The sequence below is a fragment of the Suillus fuscotomentosus genome, assembly GCF_016647785.1.
Source record: "Suillus fuscotomentosus strain FC203 chromosome Unknown F5891scaffold_13, whole genome shotgun sequence".
NCBI classification, from domain to species: Eukaryota; Fungi; Basidiomycota; class Agaricomycetes; order Boletales; family Suillaceae; genus Suillus; species Suillus fuscotomentosus.
In genome coordinates, this window is record NW_024539525.1 from 569,300 (window position 1) to 591,694 (window position 22,395).

At 46.4% G+C, this 22,395-nt stretch overlaps 7 protein-coding genes across 7 annotated transcripts; 2 read left to right on the forward strand and 5 right to left on the reverse strand.

Moving 5' to 3' along the window:
• Positions 1-51: 51 nt before the first annotated feature.
• Positions 52-729, reverse strand: F5891DRAFT_1185554 (uncharacterized protein; the record flags this gene model as incomplete). Its single annotated transcript, XM_041366564.1, has 1 exon — positions 52-729. The coding sequence occupies one exon, from the start codon at positions 727-729 to the stop codon at positions 52-54; it is 678 nt and encodes a 225-aa protein (XP_041228987.1).
• A 284-nt stretch (positions 730-1,013) lies between these two features.
• Positions 1,014-2,671, reverse strand: F5891DRAFT_1019258 (uncharacterized protein). The gene is made up of 4 exons (XM_041361080.1): positions 2,067-2,671; positions 1,945-2,008; positions 1,521-1,881; positions 1,014-1,468 (listed from the first exon to the last, which is right to left on the reverse strand). The coding sequence occupies exons 1-4, from the start codon at positions 2,198-2,200 to the stop codon at positions 1,227-1,229; spliced, it is 801 nt and encodes a 266-aa protein (XP_041228988.1). The 5' UTR covers positions 2,201-2,671; the 3' UTR covers positions 1,014-1,226.
• Positions 2,672-2,810: 139 nt separating this feature from the next.
• On the reverse strand, positions 2,811-3,942 carry F5891DRAFT_1019259 (uncharacterized protein). The gene is made up of 2 exons (XM_041361081.1): positions 3,346-3,942; positions 2,811-3,290 (listed from the first exon to the last, which is right to left on the reverse strand). Exons 1-2 carry the CDS (start codon positions 3,740-3,742, stop codon positions 2,941-2,943), a joined length of 747 nt encoding a protein of 248 aa, XP_041228989.1. The 5' UTR covers positions 3,743-3,942; the 3' UTR covers positions 2,811-2,940.
• A 1,664-nt stretch (positions 3,943-5,606) lies between these two features.
• On the reverse strand, positions 5,607-10,123 carry F5891DRAFT_1127250 (uncharacterized protein; the record flags this gene model as incomplete). Its single annotated transcript, XM_041364164.1, has 9 exons — positions 5,607-5,840; positions 5,949-6,397; positions 6,566-7,262; positions 7,482-7,546; positions 7,636-7,807; positions 8,461-8,476; positions 8,532-8,795; positions 8,869-9,041; positions 10,067-10,123. The coding sequence occupies 9 exons, from the start codon at positions 10,121-10,123 to the stop codon at positions 5,607-5,609; spliced, it is 2,127 nt and encodes a 708-aa protein (XP_041228990.1).
• Positions 10,124-10,580: 457 nt separating this feature from the next.
• F5891DRAFT_1019283 (uncharacterized protein) lies at positions 10,581-13,367 on the forward strand. Its single transcript, XM_041361082.1, has 14 exons — positions 10,581-10,675; positions 10,710-10,751; positions 10,824-10,966; positions 11,017-11,169; positions 11,219-11,751; positions 11,798-11,851; positions 11,911-12,094; positions 12,151-12,241; positions 12,294-12,400; positions 12,452-12,656; positions 12,706-12,850; positions 12,903-13,072; positions 13,128-13,141; positions 13,195-13,367. Exons 3-14 carry the CDS (start codon positions 10,833-10,835, stop codon positions 13,223-13,225), a joined length of 1,821 nt encoding a protein of 606 aa, XP_041228991.1. The 5' UTR covers positions 10,581-10,675; positions 10,710-10,751; positions 10,824-10,832; the 3' UTR covers positions 13,226-13,367.
• A 1,112-nt stretch (positions 13,368-14,479) lies between these two features.
• F5891DRAFT_1019291 (uncharacterized protein) lies at positions 14,480-15,126 on the forward strand (the record flags this gene model as incomplete). Its single annotated transcript, XM_041361083.1, has 2 exons — positions 14,480-14,539; positions 14,625-15,126. The coding sequence occupies 2 exons, from the start codon at positions 14,480-14,482 to the stop codon at positions 15,123-15,125; spliced, it is 561 nt and encodes a 186-aa protein (XP_041228992.1).
• Positions 15,127-20,008: 4,882 nt separating this feature from the next.
• Positions 20,009-20,753, reverse strand: F5891DRAFT_907082 (uncharacterized protein; the record flags this gene model as incomplete). The annotated part of the gene is made up of 3 exons (XM_041373563.1): positions 20,009-20,288; positions 20,339-20,472; positions 20,523-20,753. Coding segments are annotated over 3 exons (645 nt in total), but the record flags the coding sequence as incomplete, so codon positions are not given.
• Positions 20,754-22,395: the final 1,642 nt, after the last annotated feature.

Consider the following 22,395-nt stretch of genomic DNA (forward strand, 5'->3'; position numbering starts at 1 on the left):
CATCGCGGGAAATGGCGACGTTTGCACTCTTAGCCTGGGAGCTGAACTTCTTCATCTCATCTCAGCGAGCTCTGTATCTTTGGCCTTCAGCTCAGCCTCCAGCACAGCAACTCGGTCTGTCAGATTCATCCTTGCAGTTTGTTCTTTCTGCAAGGACTCGAGTTGGGCGGAGCTTTGCGTGAGCTGCTGACGGCACGTTAGCAAGCTGTTCCTTGCATCCAGTAGCTCAGCTTGAGCTTGAGCGCTGGAGCGATTCAGGTCCTCGAGGGCTTGCCGCATTTCCTGGTTTTGCTGCTGCAGCGTTGCCTTGATGACATCAATCTTCTTCGTGAGCGCAGCAACGACATCTTCTTTCTCTTTCTTCGTCCGTTCGCACTCAGCGAGAGCCTCCTTATTCCGCTGGCGGAGCTCTGCGATCTTGGACTGAAGGCTGCTTGTCTCAGTCATAGACTGGTTGAGCAGGGACTGCACCTGCTCCTCAAACCGGCGGTTCTCTTGCTTCGCCTCGTCGAGGAGCTTCGACAGGTGCAGTACCTGCATCTCATCATGCGTCCTGCTGCCATCAAGGCTGACAACATCTGCGTCGCAGTCGACTAGCACGGGGGATACTTCCTCCCATTCGGTGCGGTGCTCCGCTTGGGCGTCGTTTCGAGAATTGGTCTGGGTAGTGAGGATGGGTCTGGCACTTGAGGGCGATGACACCGTCCAGTATGGGACGCTCCACGTCATGGTTGGATTGGGTTGAAGTCGATGAGGTTGTGCTATGTGGGTAGGACGATGCGGGATACTTGTCTACCGCGCAGTTCTCATTCCTCGTGTACGTGATGACCTCGAGGCGCAGGCCCCTGGGGTACATGTGTCTTCCATATTAGATGTGACACCCCCAGATTGATCTAGATGACACATTCTTGGAAGAGTGGATTTCAAGTAGCTAAGGGTGAACAGCCTTCATATCACCACGTAACATACTTCTCGAACCTTCACAAGTTAATTCCGTGTTGGTATGATTGCATGCAGAGATGAGGTAATATCAAGACTCGTGAATATTGTCCCGCAAAAGTTACAAACCTGTAAGGTGTGAAGCTACAGGTTTGTTCATACTGATATGTTAAGTTCCCATCAATGCTAAGTATTACAATTCATCATTATTGAACAAAAAACAATGCTCGTATCAGTTCTACAACCCATCTATGTTTGCTTACAGTAAATGTTATGGACTTTGGCGATCACCGCTTGGCTGCCTTGCCGGGGACAAAGAGCCACCAGATGCTAATAATAAACCTCAAGCCCGCGCCAACACCAAGAGTACCGGCGGAGCCTATTACATCGACTAATGCACGTCCCAAAAACCCGCCCAAGAACAACGAGCCGATGGCAAGGATCTTATGATCCCGGGAGATGACGAGCCGACGAATGTTGAAGAGCTGAGGGTCAGCCATCAGCTCACACCATGTCGTCGTCAATACCACTGAATGGAACGTTCAGTATGGGAACAGGCGAATGATGCGGAGAAAACTCACCCGTGGTGGTAAACTGCGTGTTCGTCCTCTTACCCATGATCCCTTGGAGACCCATGCTTGCGCTCATGAAGCCAACACAGACAAAGGACAGCGTATTGGTCCATGCAGGGTCAGCACGTGAATCCGCAACACTCGTCTGCCCATTCTTCCAGATGGCGATAGCTGCAGCCATGGTGAAGAGGGTCTGGATCAAAGTGCCGAGAGCCAGCCATGCCCGGGTTTTACAACCCATCTTGTCGCCGATGCGGGCGATGGATGCGCCAATGATGAATGTGACGAGAGAGCAGAGGGCTTGTTGATCTGCGATATGGAAAGAGTAGTCGTGTTGGCCATTGAAAAGGCGGGCGAGGGCAAGGCCGAGCTAGACAGATACAAGAGTGAAAGTTTGACCATGGGCCGAGTCACAAAGAATAGTAAATCGCACCTGTACAGTATTTCCAGTTTGAAAAGCACACCATACAAAAATGGCAGAGAAACAGACAGCGTCACTGGAGATGAGGACGAATATGAGTGATTGGGAAGCACGGAGGGTATCGGAAGACACACATAAAACCAGTCATAAAACAATATGCAGACAGCGGAGCGGTGGCTTTGTCTCCATCGATATCCGTCAATAGGTATCTCTTCCAGCTCGTTAGGGTCGTAGAGTCATTACTCTCAAGATCCTGCTTGCCCGACATGAGGGAGTTGTTGACGAAAAACCTGGGAGGACAAGTCGGGACAAGGATGAGTCACTACCCGTGAAGATATTTTAACACATGAGAGCACGATTCTTATTCGATTATGGGTCGATTAAGATTATCATGGTCGGCGATAGGCTATGTAAAATTTCCAGGGCAAGTTGAGAGGCCGAGTAGTAGTTATCCTCCAAGACTACCGGTTCCACTCTAACTCCTCAAGCTATCGGCATTAAGAAGGCCATCTAGCCCAGAGTCCAGACGACCGCTTGCATATTCAAATTGACATTGAGATCCGGCAGACACCAACAATATTGAGCCTGAGGCGGGGCTGCGCTTGAAAAGGCTTGGAGTTCCGCCAACTTATCTGACCCTAGATTTGGGGACAAACAACTGTCTTCCTCTCGTCTAGTATGATAAAGAAAAGGTTCCGTAATATGCGGTCCATTGGATAAGTATTGTGCCCATTTCCGGTTGCCAGAGCGGCCTCCAACCGTGGATACCGCATCAAAGAACACGGATTAACCATGCAAAGGGAACTTACTAGCAGGACATCGAAATCGTGCAACAGGTCCGATATCATAGGTGTGCTTATCAGAGATCTCGTAGAAAGTGAACACTGGAAAATTGAACATTAAATTGCTTTTAAAAAACGAATAGGGTGGATGACGACGTCGGTGATTATACGAACGATATTACAATAAATGTGATATACTAGACGCCTTGTGGGGAGCTTCCTTGGTCTAGGAACTGCTACGTTTGGAAAATCGACGAGGACAGATATGAGTCTTCTTCATATATGGACGCAGGAACTCCTTTCTACAGGTAGTGCAGACAGCCTTAAACCGACGTTTATGAACCTCGCTCACATGGCGAGTGTAGCTATCTTTCTTGATAACACTTGAACACCCTGACCACATGCATTTCACCTTATCCTCGCCATCCTGTACAACTGGGAGATACAGTCGTTGGTGGCGTCTGACTAAAGGGCCAGATAACGTCTGTTCCTCAGAGCACGTGTCATCTTCAGGTAAGGATGACTGTGTACCAAGCTCATGGCTGACAGAACTGGAGGCACCGGGAAGTAATGGTTCTATCATCTCATTCAGTAAGCGTATTTGAGAGGCTGCAAATTCAGAAAGACTTACCTTGAGAAAATTGGTGGACAGGAGGACCTGTTCCCTCTGGCAGGGTACTAATGACCCCGACAGATGGTTGCGAAAGAGATGCATACTGTGCCGATGATTGGTCAACGCTGCTGTCCCATGCACCCACATTCCCCATGGCTACTTCCGACTGGGAGCTAGCAAGAATTTCTGCAATGTGGGTGCGAATCTCGAGAATTTCCTTGTAAGTATTGTTAAGCCTGTCACAGTGCTGGTCAAGTAACTTAAGACAAGAGTGCAGGGTTGAAGTCGTTGAATCTTGATCGCTGGATGCACGTCCTAAAGTTCTATAGTGTAACCCATCGTTGGTCAAGCTTGTGCTTCCGAGTTGCTCAACATTGTCAAGCCACGAGAACGTTGATGGGTGTGATGTTGGCATCCATCTGGACCTGGACGGGTGAAACCACAGTGAGCTTATGAGTTCATCCCATAGACTTGTGAGACCTAGCCTTACTTATGCAAGTGCATGCTCATGTTCAATAATGGATCTGAGGTGTGGATTTCTTCGAAAGCGGTATGAGTGGATGTTTGACCGCGTGGATATCGGAGCATCAGATTTTTGTCATAGTGGCACATAGGCTTTTAAGGTAAGGCGCTAGTAACTCCCAATCATTCTCTCGAAAGGCGATTGTACATGACTCACTCTTATGGGAAACTTTCCCAAGACCTGTTCAAAAACTTGAATGTGGCGCACATACAACATCGTGGCACGAGCCGCACAAAGACTTAATACAACTGGCCCGCCTGGCACGGGACTATCAGTTGGCACCGTCTTTGACAAGTTGATACATAGCTATGCCAGTGTTTCTGGGCTTCCGTGCTTTAATGTCACGATCATGCCAATGAAACAGTGATCGTTGAGAATGAGCATGTTGACAAGTAAAGACGCCACGGTCTTTTGGACTGTCCTCGGCTCTGACAGAGAGACTTGTGTATTTATATACCGCTATACACGAGGGAAACCGTTAAGGCGTATTGCCTCATGGGCTATGAGGGTAGATCATAGATATTGTACTGGGCTCTGACAAGACAGCCTTATACTCCAAAATGGGTTTTCAATTGGCAGGAATGGCATGAGACTTGTAATTGCCTCGCCCGAATTGTTTTACAGCTGTTGCACTAGTAGGGTGGCCTGGCGTAGGTGCAGAGGCCAGAGTCCCGGCTCGTAGTCGGTGGTCCTGCGCTATCATGACTCGGATGCTGTAGCAGTCGGTCAAACTCGGTCCTCGATAGATAGAGCTGTAGCCTCCCGCTATAGAGATTTGGCCTTGGAATTTCATTGCAGGCTGTGCTTGTTGTATTTGAAAGTACAGACACGATTCTGTTTGGGGAAAGTGTTTTGAAGCTCCGAATGGAGCCTTCTCAACATTCGACAGGTTAGGACTGAGCTCAACTGAGCTTGAGTTGGGCAAGTATTGACTCTTCGGATGAGCGGGAGTACGGCGGTGGGATTACAAGGTGAAGCGGTGTGGCCTGGATACTCCTGGATAGCACTGGCTGTGGGTTGATGTGATGATGTCATCGTATTATTTTCTCGGACGCAATCAGTAGTACGTTCTCAAGCCGCCCCCGAACCAAGTACCAGCTTGTTCCATTCAATAAATTCGCTGAACACCCTCGCTGAGTGAGCAGGAGTCTGGGTCAGTTTAGCGACAGCCCAGAACCACTCAAGTTTTGGCGCTCAATAGAAATCGACTATTTTCATTTGATCAGAACCATAACTACTTACTACCCAAGCTCCACCTGACAGCAGCTGCGGTGTTTTGACACAAGACACTTGCCCTTGATCAATGTGCTGTATACTGCGCTTCCTGTACTTGTGGGCTATGTCGCGTTGTGTGGTCTGGGATGTTGAGATGATATTATATACATCAGCCTGGCATTTGGCCCTGTCATAATCAGCTCCACGATGGTCCAGAAATGGCTGACGCTGTATTAGGCTGTACATACTCGTGTGGGCCCTATAGTTACCCAGGGCCCTATTTATGCTCGCGAGTCCATTTGAAGAAGATCAGTAAATTTTTTCGGTTCTCAACGCTTGAAGTGGTGAACTATCTATAGTACAGGGGAATGTTAAGGAACATAGTTATGATTTGTACGATATATACATAAGTCTGCATAGGTTCAGCCAGATACAGTCCCCAGCTCGTCAGAGGACGGCTGTTATGGAGTTTAATCCTATATCACAATCCTCACTTTCATAATCTCCACGTAACAAACATCCGCCTCCCACTCCAAAAATATCATTCATACCTCAAAATAAAAATCTTACCGTCCCTTACACTCAAAATCACAGCCCCTTGGCTCTGATCAATATTGATTGTCTCAACGACATCCAAGTCCAGCTCCTCTGGGATCTCGAGCGTGCGCACCACCGCCTCTTCAGTCCGCTCCCGGCGGCCGTGCACAGGAGGGAAGGTGACGAAGCGCAGACATTTGGGAACCCGCCGCCGCGGATGCGGATGCAGGTGATCGTTCTCGAAGTGCGCAAAGTGGGCGTGAAGCTGCGTATCTGGTTCTGTATTCGGTTGAACAATATCTGTGTCGTATATGCCAGGAGAATTGTTGTCGGCGTGTGCGCGAACATTGAGGGTGGGGGGCACAACAGAAGAACCATACTCCACCCATACTGCATGCCCAAAATCAACAGCCACGAGAGGTCGTGGCCGGTCGCCAGTATCTTCATCGTCGTCCCCCTCTTCGAGCACGCAGACGACTTCGAACGGTGTGCTGACATACCACAGATGAAGCATGTCATCGTCGTTTGCTTGTGCAGAACGAGACGAGCTGCTCGTGCTTGATTCTCCCACAACAGGTAGCCCCTCAGGGGTTATGGGGACCTTGAAGTAATGCTGCGCGAGCACAAAACGCGTGCGGTGCGTCTCAGGGTCGTGAGCTGCAAGGAGGACAACGGTACAGCTCAACCGCGGGACACCAGGGAGAGTAGGCCACCACTGCCGCACAAAGTGTGCAGACTCGGGGTACCAAGGGGGGAAAGGATAAGGGTTTGTGAACGATTCAGACGTTGTCGCACCTACTACATCTTGAATGGGTTGCTGAGGTTCGGGAGAGGTTGGAGTGGTGGATTGAGAAGATGATGCATCTTCGTCGCCTTGCAACGCAGTTTCGGGATTGGGACTGTGTTGGTTTGAGGAAGAAGACCCTGCATTAAGTTCATCCTCAACCCTTACTTCATCCTCACCACCTTGCGAGCTACTGGGCCCGTCTGCGCTACTATCATTTCCTGTTTCTTCATCTTCGAAACGTGTACGCCTTTCGCCTGTCCTCTTCGGAGCGAAAGGCATCTCTTCTTCGCCCTCGTGAGTATCTTCAAATTCTTCTTCGTCATCTGGTGGCTCCTCTTCGTCTACAGGTTCTTCATGACCCACAGACTGCTCATCTTCAACGGAAGGTACTGTCGAAGATACCTCATTCGCGCCGGTCTGTTCTTCTTCACTAACGGGCTCAGTATTATTTTCGGTCTGTCCTTGATCTTCTTCCGCGGCACTAACTTCATCCTCTTCCTCAGTGTCTTCTTCATCTTCATCACCTACAGGAGGCATGCCAATCACCGCACCCGAGGTCCCCGGTACAGAAGGAAACACGAATTTCTTTGAGATGCTCCTACTCGGCGTAAGTCTCGCACATATCGTTGGGAGTTTATTCCACAAGCTCTTCAACGAGTCTGGTATGTCCTCGCCGTTGTTTTCCTGAAGGGTGCCCTCTTCTGCCTGAGGTTGAGTTTGTGCGTGAGTTGCCGGAGAAGCGATACAACGTGGACGGCCATATGTCCTGAGCACTTCGAGTGGGTAAAAGTGCTGGTATGCGGCGTCGGCTTCTTCGCTGTGGATTACGATTTGGTCTTCGTGGAGGATGCAGGACCAGTTGGAGGAGATGAGCTATAAAAGGATGTTAATAGGTGAAATATTGTATGGTAAAGTAGCTGGATAAAGACGAGTATGCTGTTGAATCTACTATATTCGTGTAAATGCACAGGTATGGCAGAGGAGTTGCAGAACGCGGCATCGACTGTATGCGCACCAACACCAATGCGTGCACCAACACCAAACATGGAGCAAGAGTAACTTGAAGGAAACACAACCACAAAGACCACTCACACATCCAACACCAGTATCCACAAACACATAGTCGTCTTTCGCCCAGTCAAGGAGTACGTACAACCCTGTCATGTACACAAGGCAGTCAGTACGCTTCAATTATAGTAACGCGAGGAGATAGAAGAAATTTGGAAGTCCTGATCTTGATACTCACCGATAGTGTTACTACTCGCAATCCATACAAAAGCGCTCAGCAAGCGACGTGGTGGGTCAAGAAGGAACACGTTCATGATGACCCCCGTTGTATGGAAGCTCGTGAGCTTGTCAAATACCGGACGCGCCGATTCTGGAATGGGAATAGTCGATACTGGGGGCGGGGGCGGGGGCTGATCTGTTAGAATACAATATACAATTTGTATTGGCACATCAACGAATAAGCTAATTGAGGCAAATGCTCACCAAAATTCATAGGAAGCGGGATATATCTCTCCCAAGAGGGTGTCGCAGGCGCGCTGCGGATAAACATTGCTCGGAGGGAGGGATGGCAGAAAACAGGTCCTTGGTACGGTTCCCCAGCACCACCATCACCTCTAATTCCAACTGTATTCGCCTGATTGGATGGAATTCCATTTAATGGCGGAGGATCGCTGCATTCTGCAAAATCGGGCGGTAGCATCGCGTTGATCGCCATTGGGGAACATTGAGCGCTGGATGTAGCGCTGGATGGGCCGAAGCTGCCGGAGTGAAGAAGGGATGAGTTTTGTGGTGAGGGTGTTTGGGAGGCGGGTGGTGAAGGAGTGGGGGTGGGGGGTTGATCGTAAATCGGAATCAACGGGGGCGGATCTTGCGTGGGCGATGGGACTCTAGGCGTTAATTGGATCGGGGAGTCTCCTTCACGTTCCCGTGGCTGGGGCTCAGTGGCATAGTGGTCGAGGTGAGAAAGAATTGGAGATTGGACATAGAGTTGTGCCTGGTTTATTTCATCATAATCGTCGAGTTCGTGAGGAAAGAATAATCGCATGAGCATGAATTCCATCACGCGGTCATCGTGATATCTGAGAAGGCGTGTTAATGGAGTCTGAAGATCAAAGAAAATAAAAAACTGGCAACCCCTTGAGAACCCTGGCCATGGTGAAATATACTGTGCGCTCTTCAAATTCGACACGGCATTTCCATAACTCCCATTTATCCTCGTCGTCCTCGTCTTCATCTTCATCCCCTCCACCGGAACATGCCAAGGATCTCGGGTCCCACTCAGCAAGGCAGATATCTCTCCTCACATCCCAGCATAAAACACGGCCGCTCTTAGTCGCACAGAGTGTGTAGCTGCTGGTGATGGGAGATAGCCAATCGATCTCTTCATGAGAAGGTACGCTGATAGTGATGTACCACTGGTTTCCGTAGTAGGGATTTGGGCGAGCCGGTCGAGGGGCACGGAATTGCCCACGCCTTCTCAAAACCTCGTGCACGGTCGACAGCGGCAATGAGCGCGGGTGTTGAAAGATCAGAGAGGCGCTGGAAGGAGTGGAGAGGAAGTGGCCTGGATCTAGCCAGTAAGTCATGGGCTAGCTGTCTATATACGGGTCTGGTAAGGGTGAACAAACGCAAGGACTTGCAAGTCTAACGGAAAGATTGAGTCAGCTATAAGATCATATCACGGTAGAGACCAAAATGTACTACTGACCGCCTGGAGATTGTGCACATCATCGATTTCAAGATCCTGGGCGATATTGAATAGAAGATCATACGGCAAGAACTGCAACGACATGGACCAACACTTAATGGACGACTGGCAGTCAAATGATGGGAAATCATCACTGCCTACGCGTTATCCATCCTAGTGGATCACGTGCTAGTAGCTACCCGGCTGCCTTGCTTGAGTGTTACGCCGTCAATGTTTGTTGCCTATGTTCCGAGTACACCCAGTTGGTTTAACTACAGCACGGACAGTTTGGATCTGATTTGCATATCTTATTGTGCTTCAGCTGATTGAAGGAGAATTTACTCGGTTACACTAACTAAACAGCGATCACGATGAGTTCCATGACCTATTACATACGCGCACAGAAAACTGTAAAGTCTCAATCTGCCTTGCCCGTACCGCCACCACGATGTTCATGTGTGTCGTCCTTTCCATCCTTACACTCGCTGGCGTCACAGGTCTGTCTGCAGCCTCAACTTGTGAGAACGACGCGCTGATGTACTGCAAAAAAGCAGGTCGACACTAGATTCCGCGTCGTTTCACTGGGGCCATTAACGCGTGACAATAGACCAACAACGGATGGCAAGGTTCACGCTGCACCAAGATCAGCACTACGGACACCAGTTCTGAGATGAGCCATTTTGAACGTACCACACAGAACTTCTGATATATCAGGAGGAATGAAGGCAGACTCATACTACTCACGCAATGATTTCGGCGGTTGTTAAGTGTTTCCAACCTCGCAAGAGTGCACTGTACAGCATTCGGTATGTCATACAGTCCTCATGGTGTACTGATTCTGATGCAAGGAAGTTAATCTCTGGACTATTTCAGCCGTGGGCACCTACGCTCAGTCCGGCAAATTAGGTCCTGGGTCACATTGGCAAAATGACAGTCGTCACTGATGCCCACAAAGATTGAATAGACCTGGACATAGAAACACTCGGAGTGGCTTCCCGACCGCAGTGTTAGTATCAACAAAGGTGAGGAGAAGTAACATAACTTGCCATTATTGGCTAAAATTCGATGTAAAGGGCTAGCCTCCCTTAAATATATTATAGATGAATAGATAAGTCGTTTAGAGTCGTTTAGTTTGAGTGCCAGTGAAGCATCACTGGTTTAGGGCAGGCAAGTTCGTGTTAGTAAGTATAATCACTTCGCGCTGAGGTCAACGTCAGTCATGAAGTTGGTGATAAACTAAACTTCACTGGCACTGACCAGATTCGATGACTTCAAGCTGCAGTGCCTCAAATCTGACGACAATACTATTCAATCAATGCTTCAGGTAATGTCTCAACCACACAACCCAATTCAAGCCACTTACAGGCTAACAGGCCGTGTACGCCTGGCTGAATGGCAGTGCGGGCAACATCAAGTCGTTGCCAATGCGTATATGTCGAATGCATGTACACAGGATTGAAGCTTCGAACTTCGAAGCCGCTCATGCACACACCAAGATCCGAACTTAGATAAATTTCACCGTGAGTGAAACTGGGCGTAGGGCTCCAAATTGGAAGCTCTGGACTGTTCGGAACAGGTTATGGGAGATGCAACATGCGTTTGCTCTATCATAGCACAATCAATTGCGGCACGAGGCACACGCGCCTTGATCTGCGCCTCCAAAGTTGGTATGTGACCTCTGAAATGTAAAGCATGCCCTTTTGCATATAAACTTGGATACATGAATTACCTGCCTTCAGATTACTATTATGCTTCCACGAGAACCGTATAAGGGCCCAACACGAAAGCTAGTGCTTGCATTTGATGTTGGGACCACGTTTAGTGGGGTCTCGTATTGTATGCTGGATCCGGGGGAGGTGCCTGTAATTCGAGGAGTAGCAAGGTTAGTAACCGGCTCAAGCTGCATGTATCTGGCTCATGGTAGGATTACAGATATCCTGCGCAAGAGCATGTTGGAGGTGACTCCAAAATACCATCAATTCTTTACTACGACCTTCAGGGAAACGTCCGAGCCGTGGGTGCTGAGGCTCTGCAGGAGCATATCATCGAACAGGCAGAAGATGAGGAATGGGTGAAGCTTGCATGGTATGTATATCGTCGAGGGTAAAACATAAGCTATATAAATCTTTATCAGGTGGAAACTTCATCTTCGCGCTAAACATCTGGCATCGTCTCACATACGAGATGGCGATATAGAACCTCTCCCACAAGGCAAATCCGCAGTAGAAGTCCTCGCTGACTTCATGCGCTACCTCTTCCAATGCGCTCGAAATTATATCCAGGAATCACATTTGGATTTCTGGAGATCGATCAAGAACTCCATCGAGTTCGTATTCACGCATCCCAATGGTTGGGAAGGCCAACAACAACAACAAATTAGACGCGCTATCGAGCTCGCTGGCCTCATATCCTCTAAAGAGGAGCAATCGCACGTGCACCTCTTGACTGAGGGCGAAGCGAGTCTTCATTTCTGTGTTACCAACGTGATTGCATCAGATAGGTTCTCCCAAACCCCTATAGATGTGTCAGATTACTCCGACGATGAGGAGGATCAATCTGACAACCAGGGAGTCATTGTTGTTGATGCCGGAGGTGGGACCATCGATCTCAGCGCCTACTCAATGAAACTATCTCCGACCTCTTTCGAGGAGATTGCCCCAGCTGAATGTGAGCCCCGCTTTCCTGCGTTGTTTCCTTGCTGAAGCCCACTCAGGTTGCCTGCAGGGCTCAGTCTTTGTTACTAGTCGCGCTCGTACTCTGTTACAAAGTCTGTGGATGCATCAGCCATACAGGGAATCGAAAACTGATAGTCATTTGATTGCCCAGAGAAGCTTTCGGGCTCGGAGCACTACTCCAACCCCAAGATCGTCGCACAAATGGCAGAAATCTTTGACAACAGCACAAAACTTCGGTTCCGTAAGCCCGATGAGCCCTCTTACATTAGGTTTGGTACTATCCGTGACAAGGATCCGAAGTATGACATTCGATCAGGGCAATTGAAATTGGCCGGGTTCGTGCATATTCTTTGGAATACCTTCATAACGATACTCATGCTTTATCGTACAGCCAGGACGTTGCCGACTTGTTTGAACCATCCATTGAAGCCATTATTGAGGCTTTTGAGCAGCAGAGATGCGCGGCTTCAATTTCAATCAATGTGAGCGTCATATTTCGCTCATAACCGGATGGATCGTGATATCATCATAAAGTTGGTTTGTTTGGTTGGCGGTTTTGCTGCCAGCGATTGGCTGTTCGTGAGACTCCAGGAATATTTTCTACCCCTAGGCATCAGCTTCTGTCGCCCTGATGCTCATGCGTAAGCCCTCAACTGTCAACGTGACTACTTTTACTGATCAGGTAACTGCAGCAATAAAGCTGTTGCTGATGGAGCAGTCTCATTCTACATCGACCACCTGGTGTCGTCTCGAGTTGCACGCGCCACTTATGGTGTTGAATGCAGAACACGGTACAACGTTCTAGATCGTGAACACCTAGCCCGACAACATAAAGGCGTCATCGATGTGGACGGCGAAACGTATCTCCACGAACGTTTTGAGAGTATCTTGCTGAAGGTGAATAAAGCACATTCAATCATTCGGTACATGCTGATCTGCTTTACAGGGAACGCAAGTATCTGAGCAACGCGAATTCCGGAAGCCCTTTAAAGCCACCCGGAAATCAATTGCTGCATGCAAGAGTCACAGCACGGACATAATGTGTTACAAGGGTGCCCTTCAGGAGCCGCGGTGGTTGGACACTGAACCGTGTATGGGTTATTCGCAGCTCAAGTATATTTATACTGATTTGATTCAATTCAGTCTCATTTGCCACGCTATGCACGATTCATGCTGACCTCCACGAGCTATCTCGAACACTTCGTCCTAAAAGATCGGCTTCACATCAATCGAAGTATTACGAGTTTGAATTCGACGTCATCATTTTATTTGGCCACACAGAACTGAAAGCACAGATCAGTTGGAAGGAAAAGGTTCGCAACTTGTTTTCATTGATCCACTTCCTCGCTGATCTGGAACGTTGCAAAGGGTGTTGAAATGCGGTAAGCCCAACTCATAGTTTTATGATTATCTGTGTCCCCTCAATCAGTAATAGGAGCCCGGCAAGTATAGTTTACGACGAGTAGTGTCAAGGCCGAAATGCAACTATTTGTACTTGTTGCAAGTCGCAAAAGCGTGCCAGTAACGTGTAGGACAGTCGTACTACCATCTGAATCATCTCTATCCATGTCACCTCAAATATTATCGAGTTCCCATACTTTTGAGTCTGGTCTATGCTTTCGTTGAGCGGTGGCTGACTGAGATTAGCAAACGGAATGCATTTCGAATAGAGTACGAATATACGTGAGGGTTCTAACGATTAAGAAGGATGGGGAAAGGTTTGGGTAAAAGCCAGAAGGGCTTTTCGGCCCGGCGCATGTGTCCGAACCTATGGTTTGGTGAGCTGAGATGGGCGGGAGGGCACCGATCAGGCTGCCCTGCGTGCAGCTTGAAACCTTAGGGAGCGGAACGCAGTACATCGGACGAAAGTTGATGCGAAGGGATGAGTCAAACTAGTTTCGTTCGAGCTCTGAGAGAGGGAGAGGCAGGTGGGTGCAAATACACGACAGAAAAGGTAAAGACAATGGGGATTACTACTGACGTAGTGATTAGAGAATTGGCTACTGACGTGGGTCAGGACAAGGTGCGTTAGCGCCACCTTACTTACTCACGCGTAGATTAAATTCTGTGACAGCTGAGCGCTGAGCGCTGAGGGCCCAGTGAAAACCGGACAGTGCGGGAACATGTGAGAGCGTGCGAGAGTGTTACACATAGTGCCATATCATGTAGATCTGGTTGATAGCAAATGATGAGTATTTTCTTGTGAGCGCAGCGCATGCAAACACATGAACTTTGCACAAACCTTGCGTGAATTCTGCTTCCCTCGCACTTATTTTGCATTTGCATGAGTTCTGTAATATTTACATTTGCTATCTATATGCATGTCACTGCAGTGCGCGAAGTAACAAAACCTTTTCAAATCTAAAGTCCGTCTTCATGTCATCAACACCTCCGAGTCTCTTGTTCCCTTACCGTCGTGTTTCCCCATACAACAACACCGCAGGCAGCTAGTAATCCGCTCGAGTCCTAAATGTAAACACTTAAGTTTCTTCAATGGCAGCACCCTGACTCGGAGCATTTGCCTTAGTAAGTTCTGTCAACAATATTCAAGCCAATATATTATTGAATACTATGGGACTGGGTGCATATATGTGCAATTGCTGCTGTCTTTCTAGTACTCCTACGGGTCAGGCAACAATACAGGTGAGTCATTGTGATATCTGCAGCATCAGTTACTCACTTACGGGCGGAGGAACCCACTTTTGTTCACGTTTCCATGCATGGCCATCTGTCTTTTAATTGTGGGCTTCTCCTTCTGGGGTACTTCGGAGACAGGGCATGTAACTGGTGTTAGTATCGGAATATGTACGTCATCCCTTTGGTACTTGATACTGCCATTGATATATGTTCCCTCAGACCTCTTAGCGATCTTCTATTCTCCAGGCGAAGGTCCAGTGCCGTTCATGTACTCCACAGAGGCATTCCCTCTCTATCCATGATAATGGCATGTCCTTTGCTACTGCGACCACCTGGTTCTGGAACTTCATTCTCTCAATCGCTTGGCCTTCGCTCATCTTGTCCTTCAAACAACAAGGTGCCTTCAGCTGGTACACAGCATGGTGCTGTCTTCTCTGGGCGCTCATCTTGTTATTCGTGCACAAGACAAAAGGCAAGACCCTGGAGGAGCTCGACCAAGTTTTCACTGTCCCCCTTGGCATGCATGCTGCATATGGTCTGCGCCAGATACCCTACGGTATCAAGATATTCGTGTCGTTCCAGAACCCTACCCCTGAGCAGCTTTATGAGTTTGAGAGCGAGAGCGAGGTGTTGAGCACCGGGGGCGATGAGAATGCGAAGAGTGTTTCATACCATTCCAATGCATTGTATTTGTATTTTGTACTATTAATAGTAGTGATAGCAACTTGAAGCAATATGGTATGAACTGTTCTCGCATGATATAAACTGTTCGTAAGGAATGCAAGGGAGTGCCACATTGTGCAGAAAGAACTTGAACGACTCTTGCATGACGACACACAATATGGACTCCTTTTACATCGTGTATTCGTCTGGATTTCTTGTCGAGATCGTGTGAGGGCGGTTTCTGCTGGCGGTGCACGATGTGGCACGCTCTCGCATATTCCTGCACTGTCTGGTTTTCACTGGGGCTGAGGCATGAGGCTGTCAGAGAATACTATCTATGCTTTCTTTGAGCGGTGGCTGACTGAGATTAGCAAACAGAATGCATTTCGAATAGAGTACTATTGTGAGTATAGCGGGGCGCACACACGGAGCTAGACAAAGGTACGAGTCTCAGTGTTCATTATATGAATCTCAATTGACAAATGTTTGTACCTAGACAAATGTCAGAAGTTTTTGTATGGCATTTTAATCCATTAAAATGGCCTAACAATGTATGCCAATTATAACCCATTATGATATAACAGATAATTCTAATGAGAAACCCCCTGTGGGAAAGAAACCCTGACATCAACAGGAATGTTGAGTAGAAACCCCTGCTTACCTAATGAAGACCGCCGTTTGTCTCCGCCGTGCGCACCGGTACTCAATGTTCAATGTTGTCAGCCTCAATCATCAAGCTGATAGGTATGTCTTAGATTTTTTTAAAAGTTCTATTCAACATTTGTAACTACAAACTAGGTTTCAAGTTTCGTTGTTGGATTGTGAGTCTGTCGATCCTTGTTTGAGCAAGAGCCACTGCTGATCCAACTTGTTGCCTGCCGTTCACAGGAAGTGAGTGTGTCAGTCCTCGTTCCAGCCAGAGCCACGCTGATCCAAGTTGTTGTCTGCCATTCACAGCGGGTGAGTGCATTGATTGTTGTTTGAGTAACCGCCACACTGATTCAAGTCGTTGTCCACCGTTCACAGGTAGTGAGTGCATCGGTCATCATTCGAGCAACTGCCATGCTGATCCAAGTCATTATCTGCCATTTGCAGGAAGTGAGTGTGTTGAACCTCCAAGCTCGAGCCATGCTGATCCAAGTCGTTGTCTGCCGTTCGCAGTGGGTGAGTGTGTTGATCCTCCTTTGAGCTCGAGCCATGCTGATCGAAGTCATTGTCCGCCATTCGCAGTGTGTCGATCCTCCTTCGAGGGGTCACCATACGTCTTTTCTATAAATCCACTTGCGCATTTCACTAATGTAGCTTTATTAGCTTATGCTCATCCACACATGTTCACACTTGTATGTGCTTGTCCGCACTCGTTCTTGCTGCAACAGGTATGGCTTTGCTAATCTAAGCCAGGGATTAGGTATTTGCAGTCAATTGTAGCTATACAGTAATTACTTTTGTGTGTATATTCTATGTAATCAAATATCAGTTGTTTTTTCTTGTAACATCATTGTGGGTGATTTGCAATGCAAAGTTCGAAATACATTTTCTGGAAGTTTGGCTTTTCTCAAACTCTGTAGCACAAAAATCACAATATGGTTGGTGTCAATAACCTGTCAATAACTACCCTGGGGATACCCTAGGTTAAAAACATGTCCAAAACTCGGCAGTGAGCACTGGGAACATACTGAAAATTAAGTACCAGACAAACAAACTTAGTCAACACACAAGCCTTATTTCTGAATTATGCAGCAATTCCTAGTTCTAATACTACCCACCAGATAAATGGTGCTCTCGAACTGATCTACTCACACTAGTACTGTGGCCCTTTTTAGCAGTACAGCGCTGGTTGAGTGTGGCGGACCGGTGGTGGGCCCCGGCCTGTCAGAAACCCTGCTACAGTATTGAAAGTCAGAAGGGTTTCTGCTGACTAAGCAAGTACCCCCAGGTAAGGGGGTTTCTCATTAGAATTATCCGATATAACAGTCAGCATTTTATTGATTGTCACACGATTTTAATGAACATCAAAATGCACATTTTAATGGCATCCACCTATGGTGCACATCACTTAGTCACCACTACTTTTGTGCAACATTTTTAGCACCTCGAAATTTCACCCAAATTTTTATCCCTCTGGCAAAAATGCTTGTTTTTGCCTAAAGAACAAAACCTCCAGATGGATTTTGATAATACTCAAATTTGAGGGAGTTTTTTTTTTCCTTCCAAGGTCAATTTGGCGCATCCCTACAAAATGTGGCTATACATGATCAAAGACCCTTGCTACTGTTTCAGGAACTCGTCTGTGTGATTTATAGCATGTAGAGCTGAATTGTTTGACCTGTAACTGAGCATCTCAGGTGATAAGTCCTGACCTGTACACCTCCATCCACTTAAAAATTTGATGCAACTGAAGTTTTTTTGGCTTTTCTGGCCATTATGGATGGTCCCTGTAATGAGGAATAGGAATAGCTGATATATTATTTACATTCACGATCACTAGGTACTCTGTGCAATGCATAGCTGTAACTTGACTGCAGCTACACTAATATCAAAGCTGCTCCTCCCACTCCAGCCTAATTTGGACTAGGGGTTAGGGTTGTGATTTTTTGGCCTCAATTTGGTGCCTGCACAAAAGTAGTGGCGACTAAGTGACGTGCACCATAGTCGTAATATGCATTTTAATGGGTAGCTCTCTGTCTTAATGTTTATTTTAATGATATCTACATTATTTCAATGCACATTTTAATGGTAAACCCCAGGTCTTAATGCGGATTTTGATGATGCCAACACAGTTTTGATACTCTTCTCAATGACAAATTTTGCATTCCAATAAACCATAGCAAGATTCCAATGAGCAGTCAAATGTCAATTATTATTGATAAACATCACATAAATTACAGTAGATTTATAATGAAAACGAAATGCTCGTCCATTTTACTTGTGACTCCTCGTTCCTGGTCTTCTGTGGGCTGGCCTCGATCATCTCCACATTCCAACACTGCGTTCCAATTAACCTTAGACTTGTAAAACATCAAAAGACTGTGAATGCACTATTGCTGGGATCTTCATGAGGTTTGCTATCAAAAATGCAGATGATGCAGAAGAATTATCAGTGATGCCAGAAGAGAAAGTTGATGGGTGGAGCTCACCGAGCGTTCCTTAGGAAATTTGAGCCACCAGAGAAAGAGTTGTGAGTGGTGGTGCTCGATGTGCATGGTGGCCACATCAGAATAATGCGGACGATGTAGAAGAATTATCAGTGGTACCAGAGGAGACGCCGAAGGCTGATCGAAGTCAAACTAAAATCTTAAATTAGAAAGCTGAATGGTCTTATAAGTCTGTACTTACCGGTACCCAAGTGTGAACATCTATGATTGATATCCAGTCCCTTTGAAAGTCTGAAGCATCACATTTTATTTTGTGGCAACAGAGGGCAAAACTGGAGGTCATTGAATGAGCATAGGAAGAAGTTGATGGGTGGAGCTCACCGAGCATTCCTTACAAAGTTTGAGCCACCAGAGAAAGAGTTGCGAGCAATGGTGCTCGATGTGCATGGCGGCTACATCAGCATGGAGGACTAGCAGTCCAGGCATCCACAGAGAGTTGTTCCTCTGGGAACTTTTGAACACTAGTTCACTGATGATTTGGACGTCGTTTGTGACCTCAGAGCTCACAGATATAATTTGATGGACCAGCAGGCTGGAATCTAATAAGTGTTTAGCATCGACATTTAATGCCAGTGGGTGGTATAAGTCAGAATCAGAAGAGGGAAAAAAATAGTTGTTATGCTAATGTCATCATTAGTAAACATTGCAATCACATGATCAAGTCATTTATGTTACATTTTAATAGAGATGTTGATACACACAGCCCTAGCGCACCAATCTTTGGGTGAGGGTGAGCACAGGAGTGATTCAGAGGGCACATATAACATCGGGGTGAACGATATTTAAAAGAGGTTTATATGTTGTACAAAATGTGAAGACAATATTTAATATTTAAACTGACATAAAGATGGGTGCACGACTTCAAATTTTGGTGGTGTTTTGTGTGTCATCCAAAATATCAAATATTCACAACCATATTCCCACAGACAATATGTCAACAAATATAATAAATATAATCAGATTTTCCATGTCTGCTTCAATTTAAAGTTTGATTCTTACATAAAACTTTGGAGAAAACTTGAAGTTTTGCCAAAGCTTGACATTTAAATCGAGTTTTAATGTCATGTCATCTGTAAAACTTCAAGTTTTCTCCAAAGTTTTACATGGAAATTGAACTTTAAGTTGAAGCAGACATGAAAAATCTGACTATATTTCTTATGTTTGTTGACATATTGTCTGTGGGAATATGGTTGTGAATATTTGATATTTTGGATTACACACAAAACACCACCAAAATTTGAAGTCGTGCACCCATCTTTATGTTAGTTTAAATATTAAATATTGTCTTCACATTTTGTACAACATATAAACCTCTTTTACTGATGTGTATGTCACCAACAAATTGATTACTACTGAAAAAAATTGACTGATACATAAGATGGCTAGATTCATAGTAGGAAGACTCAACAACGATCATTTCACAGTACTAGCATTGCGGGAAGAATGGCGAATATCAGCATCGTCGACAGGAACCTTAGTCCTCTTGCCCCTTGCTGCCTTCTTCTGTGCCTTGGTATTACTAGTACCAGTATCAACTAGGAGATCCTTGGGAATCTCTTGAACACTTTGGATCTCAACTGACGCAACTGAGTGTGACGTCGCAGCAGTGGGGAGACTCCGAGTTGAGATAGACGACGTAGAAGGCATTGCAGGATCATTGTGAATGGTCAGGGCTGTGAAACTGTTGAAAGTCTGGGGTACTGGAGGTTCAGAGGGAAGTGAAATGGTAAGAACTGCAGGAGATTTGTGGTGTGTTTCGATTTGAACATGTGGTTGAGCGTACCACGAAGCACCATCTGAGTCACTGTCGTCGTCAAGTGTGGCCATAACATGATCGAGTGAATCAGTAACATCCTCTACCATAGTGCCTGGAGTATTGTCCAACTGTGTCTTGACAATGCCATCAAAGACATAAGCATTGATTTGCTGCACGATATCTTTGATGCGATCATGTGTCCATTTGACAATGAGGAATTTCTTAACAGTTTGGAAGACTGAGTGATATGAGATCGACAATATGGCTCCAACACCATCTCCCGAGAATTCTTGATCGGGAGACAGGGATGAAGATGGTCTACCGAACATAATAAGTGCCTGCTCGGAGTGTATTTGAAGTACTGAAACCTTACCAATGTGACACCGAATGCAATTAGGCCAGGAGTGCAGTTTACGAGCTGCCAAATCTTGGCATAGGGAGGCGGGCCACCACGTGCTTTTGGATATAACAACATTTTGCCACAGACCGCAACCTTGATAATCTTCCAAACAAAATCTGAACAATTGTGGATAATTTTTGATTGGCCCTTACCTTTGCGATCACCAACCAGTTTTTGAATGCTCTCTTCGCATTGATGACATTATCAGGGTAGAGTATTGGTGCCTTGAAAACGTCATACACTTTCCCCTTACCTGCTTCCCATCCGATCAAGTCTGTGACCTGCGGGACAGAAGTACGGTCATATTTCGACATGAAATACTCATTCGGCATGTTGAAGATGCTACCTGCCACAGTACGTAGCCCGTTGATAAATGATGACCGAGCTTGCTGCATTCCAGTTCCAAACTGTGTGAGGTTTGTAAGTCGGATTGATTTTAACAATGCAAAGGTATTACAAACCTGATTATAAAAGACGTTTGTTTGCATCCGAAGGTGCAACACAAAATCAATGGATGCATAAAGCTTGGTTACAAGTGCGTCCTTCTCGGTTGATTTTTTTGCATAATGATTTGGATTCGAGATATCAGTTGGAGGGTCAGGACATTCGGTTTGAAAAATGGCTTTGTCGGGAAGGAACATTTCAGTGGTTATTGCATACTTATTCGCCGAGCTGAGAATGAGCTTCTCAATGTCGTTGAGCTTAGATGAATCAGATGCAGTAGATTCAGAAGGTGCAGCAGATGGACCTGCGGAAGATGGTTGGGATGCTGATGATATCGTATTGGAGGATGTCGCTTTAAGAGGGCACTTGCGAGAACATTTAAGCTGTTGCGCATTGAGGACATTGTTGCTCTCATTCAGTGTTGCATTGCACCACTCAAGCTTGCCCTGCTGAAGTTGCAGGTATTTGATATACTAGGTGGAACATGTTAGAATGCAGAACAGCGGATGAACAGAAGCCTACCTTTTGGTAATGTTCCTTGGAAGCGTCTTCATTTGGTGGAGCTACAGGATGGTCATAGTTGTCCTCATCTGAGCTTGAATGAATACCCAAGGATCTCGACAAGTTCGAATCAGATTCATCAGACATCGGTCAACAATAGGAGGACAGAGTATGTGAAGTGGACGAGACCTGAGAGTATGACTTGCAGGACGAGTAAAAACTATCTCAGCTGCTGATATTTTATACATTTGCGAAGTCGAGTGCCATAATGAAACAGCCTGCTTAGTCACATCCGAACATTGATGTGGTATGAGTAAGTGAGACAGAAGTGAGAGACTGAACAGAAACACAGTAAAGATGCACATTAATTACCGCAGCACAATGCATACATATTACATGTTACTGAGTATAATAACACACATTGTGAGTCTTGGTCAGATCAACTCTCATGGATAAAGGAAGATTACTTATGTCTGTACTGAAACAGAGAACAATTGAAAGGAGAATATTGGATGAGGACCCTTCAAGTTGCTTTATATGGTGAAGCATGTAAACGATCGACGTAATGATGGGAACATTTGGTCGACCACGTTCCAGGACCTGTTTTGTGGAACCTGTAGGTTGAGAATCAGATCATTGCTGCCACATGCCTTCTGACATCCTGGACTTGCTGGTGGCAGGATTCACATAATAGATAGACGGTGTTGCGAGGACACGCCTATTGACTGCAATTGGGTCAGGGATAGCTGTGATCCCAGTGTCTTGCAAGAAAGGCGAATTCTGATGATCAAGTACCTGCACAGATGGTCAATTCAACTGATGAAAAGATGGACAAGGGACTTACCAAACAGTTCCGAGTAGTTCTGGCTGTTGAGGTAAGGCTCTGTGGGCTCAGAAGGGTACAACTGGAGGCCCTTGACAAACCTCCAACATCAGTTTGCTTGGACCATCGCAAGTCACTCTGCGGGATAAGAACGTGACCCATCGAAAGCATTCCAAGGCCACCAAGCTCCTTCGGTGTGTAGAAGACAACAGGAGGGAAATGGAATGGCATCTTACTGTTCAAGCTTATCTTAACAT